This window comes from Pleurodeles waltl, chromosome 12 (assembly GCF_031143425.1).
Source record: "Pleurodeles waltl isolate 20211129_DDA chromosome 12, aPleWal1.hap1.20221129, whole genome shotgun sequence".
Classification (NCBI taxonomy): Eukaryota; Metazoa; Chordata; class Amphibia; order Caudata; family Salamandridae; genus Pleurodeles; species Pleurodeles waltl.
In genome coordinates this window covers 691,744,611-691,760,675 of record NC_090451.1, presented here as the reverse complement: position 1 = coordinate 691,760,675, position 16,065 = coordinate 691,744,611, and the positions used below count along the sequence as shown (strand labels likewise).

Below are 16,065 nucleotides of genomic sequence, written 5' to 3'. Positions count from 1 at the left end.
GTCAACAGGGTCGCAAGAAGCGTGTGGAAAAACCAAGGCGCAAAATAACTGCCCATGAACTGAGAAAAGTCAAGCGTGCAGCTGCCACGATGCCACTTGCCACCAGTTTGGCCATATTTCAGAGCTGCAACATCACTGGAGTGCCCAAAAGCACAAGGTGTGCAATACTCAGAGACATGGCCAAGGTAAGAAAGGCTGAAAGACGACCACCACTGAACAAGACACTCAAGCTGAAACGTCAAAACTGGGCCAAGAAATATCTCAAGACTGATTTTTCTAAGGTTTTATGGACTGATGAAATGAGAGTGAGTCTTGATGGGCCAGATGGATGGGCCCGTGGCTGGATTGGTAAAGGGCAGAGAGCTCCAGTCCGACTCAGACGCCAGCAAGGTGGAGGTGGAGTACTGGTTTGGGCTGGTATCATCAAAGATGAGCTTGTGGGGCCTTTTCGGGTTGAGGATGGAGTCAAGCTCAACTCCCAGTCCTACTGCCAGTTCCTGGAAGACACCTTCTTCAAGCAGTGGTACAGGAAGAAGTCTGCATCCTTCAAGAAAAACATGATTTTCATGCAGGACAATGCTCCATCACACGCGTCCAAGTACTCCACAGCGTGGCTGGCAAGAAAGGGTACAAAAGAATGAAATCTAATGACATGGCCTCCTTGTTCACCTGATCTGAACCCCATTGAGAACCTGTGGTCCATCATCAAATGTGAGATTTACAAGGAGGGAAAACAGTACACCTCTCTGAACAGTGTCTGGGTGGCTGTGGTTGCTGCTGCACGCAATGTTGATGGTGAACAGATCAAAACACTGACAGAATCCATGGATGGCAGGCTTTTGAGTGTCCTTGCAAAGAAAGGTGGCTATATTGGTCACTGATTTGTTTTTGTTTTGTTTTTGAATGTCAGAAATGTATATTTGTGAATGTTGAGATGTTATATTGGTTTCACTGGTAATAATAAATAATTGAAATGGGTATATATTTTCTTTTGTTAAGTTGCCTAATAATTATGCACAATAATAGTCACCTGCACACACAGATATCCCCCTAACATAGCTAAAACTAAAAACAAACTAAAAACTACTTCCAAAAATATTCAGCTTTGATATTAATGAGTTTTTTGGGTTCATTGAGAACATGGTTGTTGTTCAATAATAAAATTAATCCTCAAAAATACAACTTGCCTAATAATTCTGCACTCCCTGTATGGGGAACTCTTGGACTCTGTGCACACTATTTCTTACTTTGAAATAGTATATACAGAGCCAACTTCCTACAGTGGCAACAAACACTCAATGACTTAACTCCAGGCCAATAGGTTTTTCTATAGAAAAATATAATGTTCGATGGCATCTGTCGCTGTAGATACGCATGTTTTGCATAGCTCGCCATCTGGTGTTGGGTCGGAGTGTTACAAGTTGTTTTTCTTCGAAGAAGTCTTTCGAGTCACGGGACTGAGTGACTCCTCCTTTTGTCTCCATTGCGCATGGGCGTCGACTCCATCTTCGATTTGTTTTTTTTCCGCCATCGGGTTCGGACGTGTTCCTGTCGCTCCGAGTTTCGGAACGGAAAAACAGCTAAATTTCGGAAGATTTTCGTCGGTATTGTTGCGTTCGGGATAGGCGTAGTCAGAATCAACACCGCATCGAAGATCGAAGAGCTCCGGAGCCCTTCGGGGTAGTTTTCGATCCCCGTCGGGGCCTGCTCGGCCCGACCGCGTGTAGAAGAGCGCCGATGGAACGGACCCCGTTCCGTTTCTGTCCCAAATGCCACAAAAAATACCCCTATTCAGACCAACACTTGGTCTGTAACCTGTGCCTATCACCTGAGCACAGTGAAGACACTTGCGAGGCCTGTCGTGCGTTCCGGTCCCAAAAAACACTCCGAGACCGTCGAGCAAGAAGACTTCAAATGGCGTCCACGCCGACAGCGCACCGAGAGTTCGAGGTACAGGAAGAGGAAGAGACCTTTTCGATACACGAATCGGACTCCGAGGAATTCGACGATCCACGAACCGTGAGTAAGACGTCGAAAAGCACTCATAAGAAGATTGTCAAGGCCCAGGGGACGCCACTGCCACCAGGCCATGGCTCCACCCATAAATTCGGTGACCGACCGTCTGCACCGAAAAAGGCCCAATCAGTGCCGAGACCGTCCGACTCCGGTCGAGACACCGGCACGCAGCCTTCTCGGGACCGAGAAAGTGCTAGAGACCTACATCGACACCGAGATAGCGGTGTAGACACGGCTCGACGCCGAGACAGCGGCACCGATGAAGATCGACGCCGAGATGTTTCGACTCTGAAAAAGAAAAAAGCCACCTCGGAGCCGGAAAAAGATGCAGACAGGGTTTCGGTGCCGAAACAACCTGCAACCGACCCAGTTTCAGGCTCTTATACCGAAGAGCAATCAATGACCTCCCAAATGCGAAAGCATAGGTTTGAGGAAGACCTGCAATCCACCGATGTAGACCATACGCAGAAACGTATTTTTATACAGCAGGGGACAGGAAAGATAAGCACCCTTCCCCCTATTAGGAGAAAGAGAAGGCTGGAATTTCAAACTGACCAAACACCACAAACAAAAATGGTGAAAAGGGTTACTCCGCCACCCTCTCCTCCACCTATAATTCACGTCTCGCCAGCACAAACTCCATCACATTCCCCGGCTCACACCACCATGAGGCAAGGTGACCAGGATCAGGACGCATGGGACTTATACGACGCCCCTGTGTCAGATAACAGTCCGGAGGCATACCCTACAAAGCCATCACCACCAGAGGACAGTACTGCATATTCTCAGGTGGTGGCTAGAGCAGCACAATTCCACAATGTAAGCCTCCACTCAGAACAAGTCGAGGATGACTTTCTATTGAACACCCTCTCTGCCACCCACAGCTCCTACCAAAGCCTGCCTATGCTCCCTGGTATGCTTCGGCACGCAAAAGACATCTTTAAGGAGCCGGTCAAAAGTAGGGCAATCACACCAAGGGTGGAAAAAAAGTATAAAGCGCCTCCTACAGACCCTATTTTCATAACTTCGCAGCTGCCGCCAGATTCTGTCGTTGTAGGAGCAGCTAGGAAAAGGGCCAACTCCCACACATCTGGGAACGCACCACCCCCAGATAAAGAAAGCCGCAAGTTCGATGCAGCTGGAAAGAGAGTCGCAGCACAAGCTGCAAACCAATGGCGCATCGCTAACTCACAGGCACTTCTTGCGCGCTATGACAGAGCCCATTGGGATGAGATGCAACATCTCATTGAACATCTACCCAAAGACCTACAAAAGAGGGCAAAGCAAGTGGTTGAAGAAGGACAGAACATTTCAAACAACTAGATACGCTCCTCCATGGACGCAGCAGACACAGCTGCAAGAACAATAAATAGATCTGTGACCATCAGAAGGCATGCATGGCTACGAACGTCTGGGTTTAAACCAGAGATTCAGCAGGCAGTTCTCAATATGCCATTCAACGAAAAAGAACTGTTCGGTCCAGAAGTGGACACAGCGATTGAGAAACTTAAAAAGGACATGGACACTGCTAAAGCCATGGGTGCACTCTACTCCCCGCAGAGCAGAGGAAATTACAGCACCTTCCGCAAAACACCCTTTAGAGGGGGGTTTTCGGGGTCAGGCCACACAAGCCAGCACCTCACAGGCAACACCATCCAGTTACCAGGGACAGTACAGGGGAGGCTTTCGGGGCCAATATAGAGGAGGGCAATTCCCTAGGAATAGGGGAAAATTTCAAAGCCCCAAAACCCCTACAACTAAGCAGTGACTCACATGTCACTCACCCCCTCCACACAACACCAGTGGGGGGAAGAATAGGTCATTATTACAAAGCATGGGAGGAAATCACTACAGACACTTGGGTTCTAGCAATTATCCAAAATGGTTATTGCATAGAATTTCTACAATTCCCTCCAAACATACCACCAAGAGCACAAAATTTGTCAAAACATCATTCCGAGCTCCTGGAGATAGAGGTTCAAGCACTATTGCAAAAGAACGCAATCGAGTTAGTACCAAACACACAAATAAACACAGGAGTTTATTCACTGTACTTCTTAATACCAAAGAAGGACAAAACGCTAAGACCAATCCTAGACCTAAGAATACTAAACACATACATCAAATCAGACCACTTTCACATGGTCACACTACAAGAAGTGTTACCATTGCTGAAACTACACGACTACATGACAACATTAGACCTCAGACGTGTATTTCCATATACCAATACATCCATCGCACAGGAAATACCTAAGGTTTGTATTCAAAGGAATACACTACCAATTCAAGGTACTGCCTTTCGGTTTAACAACCGCACCAAGAGTCTTTACCAAATGTCTAGCAGTAGTCGCTGCACACATCAGAAGGCAGAAAATACATGTATTCCCGTATCTAGACGACTGGCTAATCAAGACCCATTCGTTAATAACGTGCTCACAACACACAAATCAAATCATACAAACCCTCTACAAACTAGGGTTCACAGTCAACTTCGCAAAATCCAACATTCTGCCGCGCAAGGTACAACAATACCTAGGAGCCATAATAAACACAACAATAGGAGTAGCCACTCCAAGCCCACAAAGAATTCAAAATTTCAACAACATCATACAACGCATGTATCCAACACAAAGAATACAAGCAAAGATGATATTACAACTCCTAGGCATGATGTCTTCATGCATAGCCATTGTCCCAAACGCAAGACTGCACATGAGGCCCTTACAACAGTGCCTAGCATCACAGTGGTCACAAGCACAGGGTCACCTTACAGATCTGGTGTTAATAGACCGCCAAACTTACCTCTCGCTTCTATGGTGGAACAATATAAATTTAAACAAAGGGCGGCCTTTCCAAGACCCAGTGCCATAATACGTAATAACAACAGATGCTTCCATGACAGGGTGGGGAGCACACCTCGATCAACACAGCATACAAGGACAATGAAACATACATCAAACAAAACTGCATATAAATCACCTAGAACTGCTAGCAGTTTTTCAAGCATTAAAGGCTTTTCAACAATAATAGTTCACAAATACATTCTCGTCAAAACAGACAACATGACAACAATGTATTATCTAAACAAACAAGGGGGGACGCACTCAACGCAATTGAGCCTGCTGGCACAAAAGATATGGCGTTGGGCAATTCACAACCAAATTCGCCTAATAGCACAATTTTTCCCAGGAATTCAGAATCAACTCGCAGACAATCTCTCTCGAGATCACCAACAGGTCCACGAATGGGAAATTCATCCCCAAATTCTGAACACTTACTTCACGCTCTGGGAAACACCTCAAATAGACTTGTTTGCGACAAAAGAGAACGCAAAATGCCAAAACTTCGCATCCAGATACCCACACCGGCAGTCCCACGGCAATGCCCTATGGATCAACTGGTCAGGGATATTTGCCTACGCTTTTCCTCCTCTCCCTCTCCTTCCTTATCTGGTAAACAAACTCAGTCAAAACAAACTCAAACTCATATTAATAGCACCAACTTGGGCAAGGCAACCCTGGTACACAACGCTGCTAGACCTATCAGTAGTACCCCACATCAAACTGCCCAACAGGCCGGATCTGTTAACACAACACAACCAAACGATCAGACACCCAGATCCAGCATCGCTGAATCTAGCAATCTGGCTCCTGAAATCCTAGAATTCGGACACTTACAACTTACCCAAGAATGTATGGAAGTCATAAAGCAAGCCAGAAGGCCATCCACCAGGCACTGCTATGCCAGTAAATGGAAAAGGTTTGTTTGCTACTGCCATATTAATCAAATCCAACCATTACACGCAACCCCAAAACATGTAGTGGGTTACTTGCTTCACTTACAAAAATCTAACCTAGCTTTCTCTTCCATTAAAATACACCTTGCAGCAATATCTGCATACCTGCAGCCTACCTATTCAACTTCCCTATATAGGATACCAGTCATTAAAGCATTCATGGAGGGCCTTAAAAGAATTATTCCACCAAGAACACCACCTGTTCCTTCATGGAACCTAAATGTTGTCTTAACTAGACTTATGGGTCCACCTTTTGAACCCATGCACTCCTGCGAAATACAGTTCCTAACATGGAAGGTTGCATTTCTCATCGCCATTACCTCTCTAAGAAGAGTAAGCGAGATTCAGGCGTTTACAATACAAGAACCTTTTATACAACTACACAAAAATAAGGTCGTCCTAAGGACTAATCCTAAATTTCTACCAAAAGTTATTTCACCGTTCCATCTAAATCAAACAGTGGAACTTCCAGTGTTCTTCCCACAGCCAGATTCCGTAGCTGAGAGGGCACTACATACTTTAGATGTCAAAAGAGCATTACTGTATTACATTGACAGAACAAAGAGCATCAGGAAAACTAAACCGCTATTTATTGCATTCCAAAAACCTCATGCAGGAAACCCAATATCAAAACAAGGTATAGCCAGATGGATAGTTAAATGCATCCAAATCTGCTACCTTAAAGCTAAACGACAACTGCCCATTACACCAAGGGCACACTCAACCAGAAAGAAAGGTGCTACCATGGCCTTTCTAGGAAACATCCCAATGCAAGAAATATGTAAGGCAGCCACATGGTCTACGCCTCACACATTCACCAAGCACTACTGTGTAGACGTGTTATCCGCACAACAAGCCACAGTAGGTCAAGCCGTATTAAGAACATTGTTTCAGACTACTCCCACTCCTACAGGCTGAGCCACCGCTTTGGGGAGATAACTGCTTACTAGTCTATGCAAAACATGCGTATCTACAGCGACAGATGCCATCGAACTGAAAATGTTACTTACCCAGTGTACATCTGTTCGTGGCATCAGTCGCTGTAGATTCGCATGTGCCCACCCGCCTCCCCGGGAGCCTGTAGCAGTTCGGAAGGTACCTTCAACTATTTGTATATATATTATTTTAACCTTAAATAGGTACATACTTAGTCACTCCATTGCATGGGCACTATTACTACAATACAACTCCTACCTCACCCTCTGCGGGGAAAAACAATCGAAGATGGAGTCGACGCCCATGCGCAATGGAGACAAAAGGAGGAGTCACTCGGTCCCGTGACTCGAAAGACTTCTTCGAAGAAAAACAACTTGTAACACTCCGACCCAACACCAGATGGCGAGCTATGCAAAACATGCGAATCTACAGCGACTGATGCCACGAACAGATGTACACTGGGTAAGTGACATTTTCATTTCTTAATTTATTTATTTCTAGAACCAGAAGTTCAAGATTCGAAGTAAATACATAAAATGCAACGTACTCCGCACAGGTAATTTAGGAACTTTAAATTAGAGCAATAACATATACAGTTTTTGTTAAAATGGCAATAAGCTATTTTAAAAGTAGACAGTGCAAAAATCAACAGTTTGTGGGGGAGGTAAGTATTGGTTAGATTGCGAGGTAAGTAAGACACTTACAAGTGAGGTTATTTTAAGAACCACAGTCTGCTTACAGGTAAGTACCTGCGTCCTCGGGGGAGCAGACCAGGGGGGGTTTTGTAGAGCGGGGGGGTTGGGGAGGGGGAAACACACCCAAGCCCATAAAACACACCCTCAGCGGCACAGGGTTGGCCGGGTGCAGTAGGCAAGCAATGGAGGGACCCGGGGGTCACTTGTGCGAGGCAGGCAGGGCACAGGGGGGCTTCTCGGGCCAGCCACCAACTAGGCTAGGATGAGGGCTGCATGCTGGTTGGTGGTTCCTCTCTGTACTGGGGGCTGCAGGTGCAGTGCTTGGTCCAGGCGTCTGGTTCCTTTGTTACGAAGTGTAGGAAGTTGGCTCTGTATGTACTATTTCAAAGTAAGAAATAGCATGCACAGAGTCCAAGGGTTCCCCTTAGAGGTAAGATAGTGGCAAAGAGAGAATTCTAATGCTCTATTTTGTGGTAGTGTGGTCGAGCAGTAGGCTTATCAGAGGGTAGTCTTAAGCATTTGTTGTACACCCACAGGCAATAAATGAGGACCACACACTCAAAGACAATTCCGGGCCAATAGGTTTTTATATAGAAAAATATATTTTCTTAGTTTATTTTAAGAACCACAGGTTCAAGATTTACAAGTAATACTTCAAATGAAAGGTAGTTCAGGTAGGTACTTTAGGAACTTTGAGTCAGCAAAATAGCATGTACAGTTCTCACAAAAATGGCAATAAGCTATTTTCAAACTAGACAGTGCAATTTTCAACAGTTCCTGGGGGAGGTAAGTGTTTAACAGTTTTGCAGGTAAGTAAACCACCTACAGGGTTCAAAGTTAGGTCCATGGTAGACCACCGTTGGGGGTTCAGGGCAACCCCAAAGTTACCACACAAGTAGGCACACAAAACACACCCTCAGCTGCACAGGGACGGCCAGGTGCAGTGTGCAAAGCAGGAGTCTGGTTTTGTTTTGGAAACAATGGAGGGACCCGGGTGTCACTCTAGTGGTGCAGGCATGCACGGGGGCACTTCTCGGGCCAGACACCACCTGGGCTAGGCAGAAGGCCACCTGAGGTTCACTTCTGCACTGAGGTTCAGTTCCTTCTGGTCCTGGGGGCTGCGGGTGCAGTGCTTGGTCTAGGCGTCGGGTCCCTTGTTACAGGCAGTCTGGGTCAGGGGGATCCTCTGGATTCTCTGTGCAGGCGTCGCTGTCAGGGGTCCGGGGGGGGTCGTCTCAGGCTACTCATGGGGTCGCAGTTGCAGGTGAGTCCTCCCTGTGGTGTTGGTTCTCTGGATCTGAAGCCAGGGGCATTGGTTGCAGAGTGTGAAGTCTCACGCTTCCGGCTGGAAGAGTGAGTTCTTTAAAAGTTGCTTCTTAGTTGCAAAGATGTAGCTGTTTTTGAGCAGAGCTGCTGCTCACTGGAGTTTCTTGGTCCTGGGGGTCAGGGCAGTCCTCTGAGGCTTCAGAGGTCGCTGGCCCCTGTTGGATGCGTCGCTGGTTGCAGGTTTTCGAGTCAAGAGATAGGCCAGTTTTTGCTCATTGGTCCTGCTCCCTGTGACTGCTTAGAGCACTCAAATTTGCAGGCTGTTTGCTCACTGATAGGGATCTCCCTTGTACCTCTGGTGGACGGTTCTGATTCTAGCACCCTATTAAGCTCATTGTTGCATGTGGTCACTCGTTGTGGCCTTTACTTTTCCTTCAACTATTATAGTTTTCCTTTGTCATGTTGACCTGTGGAGTTTTTGGAGGTGGTGTTTTTTCAATTACTTATTTTGGACATGGCCTCCTTATTCAGAAAATTGAGGCCCAGAACATGCCTCCATTAGCCATGGTGTTGCCTGTCAGTCTGAGTGGAACTGCCAATGTTCTGGATTCAGCCTGATATCTAGAGCAGATTCATGATGTGGGGAATCTGCAGCTAGTGTGGTAGAAGGATAGTACTTTTGTGAGTTGCCTTAATGGCTAAGATAGGTTAATTGGTTTCCTTTGGAAGGAAGGTATAGTATAAATGTCTTTCTAATGACTTCTCTTTTTTCTTTCAGGAGGCCGAGAAGTTGGTGGCTTCTTTGCAGGACAGTTCTTTGGAGGAAGAAAGGTTTACACAGACTATGCAGGAGCAGCGAAACACGGCGGCCGCCTTGCCACTCTCCCATGAAGCTGCTATGAAGTGGTTTTACAAGGATCCCCAGGGAGAGATCCAGGGTATGGATTAACATTAGTTTCTCACAGAATGTCGGCTCTTGATTCTTATCAGTCGTTCGGGGAAAGGGCTCGATCAGACTGTATTGTGGTTACCATCCGTTTGTTTTTTATCTGCTTAAATTACTATTAAAAACTGTCCTGTTGGTGCTTTACTGAGAATGAGAAAGCTGTAGGTATGTTTGAGTATTATAGGGCCCAGTACTAGAACAGGCGAGGCTGCAATTCATGATTAAGGTGAATTGATAGTTTTTCTCAGTGCTTATATATAAAGATGTGCCTCAGGGAAGGAATGAAAAGAGCAAGCTTCTATTTAAGTAGGGTGAAATTAACATTATCTGAATTGTTTGGATGTTGCTATTTTAGTAGGTAACTCTATTCTTAAGTTCAGGGTCACTGGCAATGTGTCTAAGTGATTAGTTATTGTTTGGATAATACCCCATATAATTTATTGGTATTTAAATAATAGATTAGGACCAGAGTACGGTAGCATTCCTTTATATTCTTTTGATATTCTCTTCTAGTGCGAATGCATCTTGTATCTGACATCTAGTCCTACCTATTCCCTTCTCATCCACTCCGTATGGTGGTTGTTTCTTTTGCATTACAAGCTCTTTTGCTGCTGCCTTGACTTTCAGGTTAATGACAATCGTACAGTCTTGTAGTCCTCCAAGAGCTGACTTTAATTTGATCAGAATTCAGTCAATTCAACATGGCTCTCCATCTCATGCATGTTATTTCACTTAAGTCCCTGTCCATGTACTCCAACACCTGCTGCTATACTGTCAACAAGTCATATCTGTCCTTCACTGGAATGCGTGACAGCCTCCCCAGGCCATCTTGTCTAACTTTTTGTTGTTTCATAGGTTTAATGTAGGTGGAAGTTTTTGTTTACATACATGTTATTGAAATTGTGACCGTGGCCAACAGTTGGAAAAACTGACTGTTCATTTACACAGCTCCTCCCGTTCTCCTGGTTTAATCTCCACTAATGCCACTTGTGTATTTTGGAGGTTTAAAGTATAGGAGGCTTGCTCAGTATAGCGTGTAAACCCATACGTGATGCACCCTGTACTGAGTCCAGACAACCCTTAGTGATTGTGTAAGAGGTTCTAGATCACCAGAGCTGTCAAAGGGTATCTATCAAAAGCAGCTAAGACTTATCTGGGAGGGTGTAAAGCAGTTGCAAATACCACACAGATTAGTCCCTGATGTACACACAAGACAGAACTACACCAGTGTTAAAAAAATAATAAACACTAATTGAATTTTATATATCTTCTATATTTTCTAACCGGAGAGAGGTACACAAAGAAATATACTTAGAAACAGGTGAATAAAGGCATAAAATAAAATGGGCTCCTGTGTGGGTGCGTCAGCATCAATATCAGACAAAAAGTGTGTTGGGGGAGGGGGGGTGTAACCGCAACAAGGAGCCATTTTCCTACACCTAGGTCCAATTTCTCCCCAAGAATTGGGAAAGAAGGCACGCCACTGGGTCCAGACAAGGGTGACCAAGACTTCCACAGGGGGTGACCAAAAGAAAGGGGTCATAAAGCCTCCCCAGGGGAAGAGTGGTGAGACATCCAAGGACAAAAATCGTCTTCACAAGGGTCCCAAAAAACTGCCCAGGAGGGTGGGCCCAAGCCGGTAAAAACATTGATCCCAAGAAGGCCTGGTGTCGCAACTGTAGACAGCATGGACACCAAACTGAAGACAAGGCCTGTCCCAAATAAAGTCCCACAACTACTACTGTTATCACTGGAATAGCCCATCTCCAGGTGGGGATCAACAGTGTGCCCAGAGCAAATAAAGGTTCTCACTGAAGCTACTTTAGTCTCGGGAGTGGGGCGGATTTAACCACACTAGCTGCCTGGCCGCCTAACATGCAAAAATACAGGCTACAGCTCTTGATAATTGAGAATAAGGTAGAAACCCTGAGGGATACAGGTGCCAGTGACAGACAAAATGGCTTCCCCAGAACAGTATCTGGCTTGACATTAATACTGACAGTGAAACTAAAGTCCATCCCATGGCAATGGTAACTTTAGAATGGGGAGGGGTCACTGGGATTGCAGAGGTGGTAGTCTCCTCTGCAATCCCAGTAGAGTGTTTGCTAGGGAATGATCTGGAGTCCTCAGCATGGTCTGAGGTAGAGCTCAAGACCCATGCAGCCATGCTGGGTATCCCTCAACTGGTGTGTGTTAAGACTAGAGCACAGGGTGAAAAAGAAGTGTAGGGGTCTGAAATAATGGCCCAGCCTTCCAAGAAAAAAGGAAAGAAGACTAGGGAACCAGCTTCTGCACAGCACAAGAAACAGAACCTTTCTTCTCAGGAAGATGTCCTATCCTCTGAGGGAACAGAGTCCATGGAGCTGGAGCCTTATCAGGTAGAGCTCTTGGGCCCAGGGAAACCCTCAAGGCAATAGCTGTGCCAGGGACAAAAGGCTTGTCCCACTCTTGAAGGCCTAAGACAGCAAGCAGCTGAGCAAGAAAATGGAAATGTCAGTGGATCCCACAGGGTCTATTGGGAAGATGGACTCCTTTACACTGAGGCAAGAGATCCCAAACCTGGTGCCACTAGGAGAGTGGTAGTGCCTCAGGAGTTTAGGGAATTCATCCTTACCTTAGCCCATGGCATTCCCCTTGCTGGGCATTTGGGACAAACCAAGACATGGGAGAGGTTAGTCAACCATTTCTACTGGCCCAAAATGTCCCAGAAGGTAAGGGAGTTTTGCAGCTCATGTGTCACCTGTCAAGCAAGTGGCAAGAGAGGTGGCCATCCAAATGCTCCCCTCATATACCACTTCCAGTGGTGAGGGTCCCCTTTGAGAGAGTGGGAGTTGACATAGTGGGTCCACCTGAACCTCCCACAGCATCAGGGAACTAATATTTACTGGTAGTAGTGGATCATGCTACCACGTACCCTGAGGCAATTCCCCTTAGGTCCACTACTGCCCCTGCAGTAGCCAAAGCACTCAACTGTATCTTTACCAGAGCGGGATTTCCTAAGAAGGTGGTTTCTCACAGAGGTACTAACTCCATCTCAGCTTACCTAAAACATATGTGGAATAAATGTGCGGTGACCTAAAAGTCACCATACCATCCACAAACCAATGGTCTTGTGGTGAGATTTAACAAGACATTGAAGGGCATGATCATGGGGCTCCATAAAAAGCTCAAAAGGAGATGGAATGTCCTTGTTCGATGGCATCTGTCGCTGTAGATACACATGTTCTGCATAGCTCGCCATCTGGTGTTGGGTCGGAGTGTTACAAGTTGTTTTTCTTCGAAGAAGTCTTTCGAGTCACGGGACCGAGTGACTCCTCCTTCTGTCTCCATTGCGCATGGGCGTCGACTCCATCTTCGATTGTTTTCTTTCCGCCATCGGGTTCGGACGTGTTCCTGTCGCTCCGAGTTTCGGAACGGAAAGTTAGTTAATATCGGAAGATTTTCGTCGGTATTGTTGCGTTCGGGATCGGCGTAGTTAGATTCAACACCGCATCGAAGATCGACGCGCTCCGGTGCCCTTCGGGGTAGTTTTCGATCCCCTGTCGGGCCTGGTCGGCCCGACCGCGTGTCGAACAACGTCGATGGAACGGACCCCGTTCCGTTTTTGTCCCAAATGCCACAACAAATACCCGTATACAGACCAACATTTGGTCTGTAACCTGTGCCTGTCACCTGAGCACAGTAAAGAGACTTGCGAGGCCTGTCGCGCGTTCCGGTCCCGAAAGACACTCAGTGACCGTCGAGCCAGGAGACTTCAGATGGCGTCCACGCCGACAGCGCACCGAGAGTTCGAGGAACAAGAAGAAACCTTTTCGATCCACGAATCGGACTCCGAGGAATTCGACGATCAAAGAACCGTGAGTAAGACGTCGAAAACAACACAGAAGAAAAGTGACAAGGCCCAGGGGACGCCACTGCCACCAGGCCATGGCTCCACCCATAAATTCGGTGACCGACCATCGGCACCGAAAAAGGCCAAAACAGTGCTGAGATCGTCCGACTCCGGTCGAGACACCGGCACGCAGCCTTCTCGGGATCGAGAAAGTGCTGGAGAAAAGCAACGACACCGAGATAGCGGTGTAGAAGCGGCTCGACGCCGAGACAGCGGCACCGACGAAGATCGACGCCGAGAGGTTTCGACTCCAAAAAAGAAAAAAGCCACCTCGGAGCCGAAAAGAGATACAGGCAGGGTTTCGGTGCCGAAACAACCCGTAACCGACCCAGGTCCAGGCTCTTATACAGAGGAACAATCACTGTCCTCTCAGATGCGAAAGCATAGGTTTGAGGAAGAGCTGCAATCCACCAAAGTGGACCATACGCAAAAACGTATTTTCATACAGCAGGGAACGGGAAAAATAAGCACCCTTCCCCCTATTAGGAAAAAAAGGAGACTGGAGTTTCAAACAGACCAGGCGCCACAAACAAAAATGGTGAAAAAGGTGACTCCGCCACCCTCTCCTCCACCTGTAATTAACGTCTCACCAGCACAAACTCCGTCACATTCCCCGGCTCACACCACCATGAGCCAAGGTGACCAGGATCAAGACGCTTGGGACTTATAGGATGCCCCAGTGTCGGACAACAGTCCGGAGGCATATCCAACAAAGCCCTCACCACCAGAAGACAGCTCAGCTCAGTGGTGGCTAGAGCAGCACAATTCCACAACGTAAACCTCCACTCAGAACAAGTCGAGGTTGACTTTTTGTTCAACACCCTCTCCTCCACCCACAGCTCCTACCAAAGCCTGCCTATGCTGCCAGGTATGCTTCGGCACGCAAAGGAAATATTCAAGGAGCCGGTCAAAAGTAAGGCAATAACGCCAAGGGTGGAAAAGAAGTATAAGGCACCTCCTACAGACCCTGTTTTCATCACCACACAGCTGCCACCAGATTCCGTCGTAGTAGGAGCAGCTCGGAAAAGAGCCAACTCCCACACATCTGGGGATGCACCACCCCCAGATAAAGAGAGCCGCAAGTTCGATGCAGCTGGGAAAAGAGTCGCAGTACAAGCTGCAAACCAGTGGCGCATCGCTAACTCTCAAGCACTACTTGCGCGCTATGACAGAGCCCATTGGGATGAGATGCAACACCTCATCGAGCATCTTCCCAAGGAACTACAAAAGAGGGCAAAGCAGGTGGTTGAGGAAGGACAGAACATATCAAATAACCAGATACGATCTTCTATGGACGCAGCAGACACAGCTGCAAGAACAATTAATACATCTGTGACCATTAGAAGGCACGCATGGCTAAGAACGTCTGGGTTCAAACCAGAGATACAGCAGGCAGTGCTCAATATGCCATTCAACGAAAAACAACTGTTCGGACCAGAAGTGGACACGGCAATCGAAAAACTTAAAAAAGACACTGACACTGCTAAAGCCATGGGCGCACTCTACTCCCCGCAAAGCAGAGGAACCTACAGCACCTTCCGCAAGACACCCTTTAGAGGGGTGTTTCGGGGTCAGGCCACACAAGCCAGCACCTCGCAGGCAACACCGTCCAGCTACCAGGGACAGTACAGGGGAGGCTTTCGGGGCCAATACAGAGAAGGGCAATTCCCTAGGAATAGAGGAAAATTTCAAAGCCCCAAAACCCCTACAACCAAGCAGTGACTCAGATGTCACTCACCCCCTCCACACAACACCAGTGGGGGGAAGAATAGGTCATTATTACAAAGCATGGGAGGAAATAACTACAGACACTTGGGTCTTAGCAATTATCCAACATGGTTATTGCATAGAATTCCTACAATTCCCTCCAAACATACCACCAAAAGCACAGAATTTATCAAAACAACATTCCGAACTTCTGGAAATAGAAGGTTCGATGGCATCTGTCGCTGTAGATACGCATGTTTTGCAATAGCTCGCCATCTGGTGTTGGGCCGGAGTGTTACAATTTGTTTTTCTTCGAAGAAGTCTTTCGAGTCACGGGACCGAGTGACTCCTCCTTTTGTCTCCATTGCACATGGGCGTCGACTCCATCTTCGATAGTTTTTTTTCCGCCATCGGGTTCGGACGTGTTCCTGTCGCTCCGAGTTTCGGAACGGAGAATTAGCTAATTTCGGAAGATTTTCGTCGGTATTGTTGCGTTCGGGATCGGCGTACTTAGATTCAACACCGCATCGAAGATCGAAGAGCTCCGGTGCCCTTCGGGGTAGTTTTTCGATCCCCCGTCGGGGCCTGGTCGGCCCGACCGCGTGCTGAAGAACGCCGATGGAACGGACCCCGTTCCGTTTCTGCCCCAAATGCCACAATAAATACCCCTATACAGACCAACACTTGGTCTGTAACCTGTGCCTGTCACCTGAGCACAGTGAAGACACCTGTGAGGCCTGTCGTGCGTTCCGGTCCCGAAAGACACTCCGAGACCGTCGAGCCAGAAGACTTCAGATGGCGTCCGCGC

At 47.1% G+C, this 16,065-nt stretch overlaps 1 protein-coding gene across 1 annotated transcript in view; it reads left to right on the top strand.

Moving 5' to 3' along the window:
• The window catches only part of GIGYF1 (GRB10 interacting GYF protein 1), a 656,843-nt gene that overhangs the window by 330,755 nt on the left and 310,023 nt on the right, over nucleotides 1-16,065 (top strand). Inside the window, exon 15 of the mRNA XM_069215543.1 lies at nucleotides 9,491-9,650. Within this exon, the coding sequence (XP_069071644.1) occupies nucleotides 9,491-9,650 (160 nt within the window). The remainder of the gene's footprint in view (nucleotides 1-9,490; nucleotides 9,651-16,065) is intronic.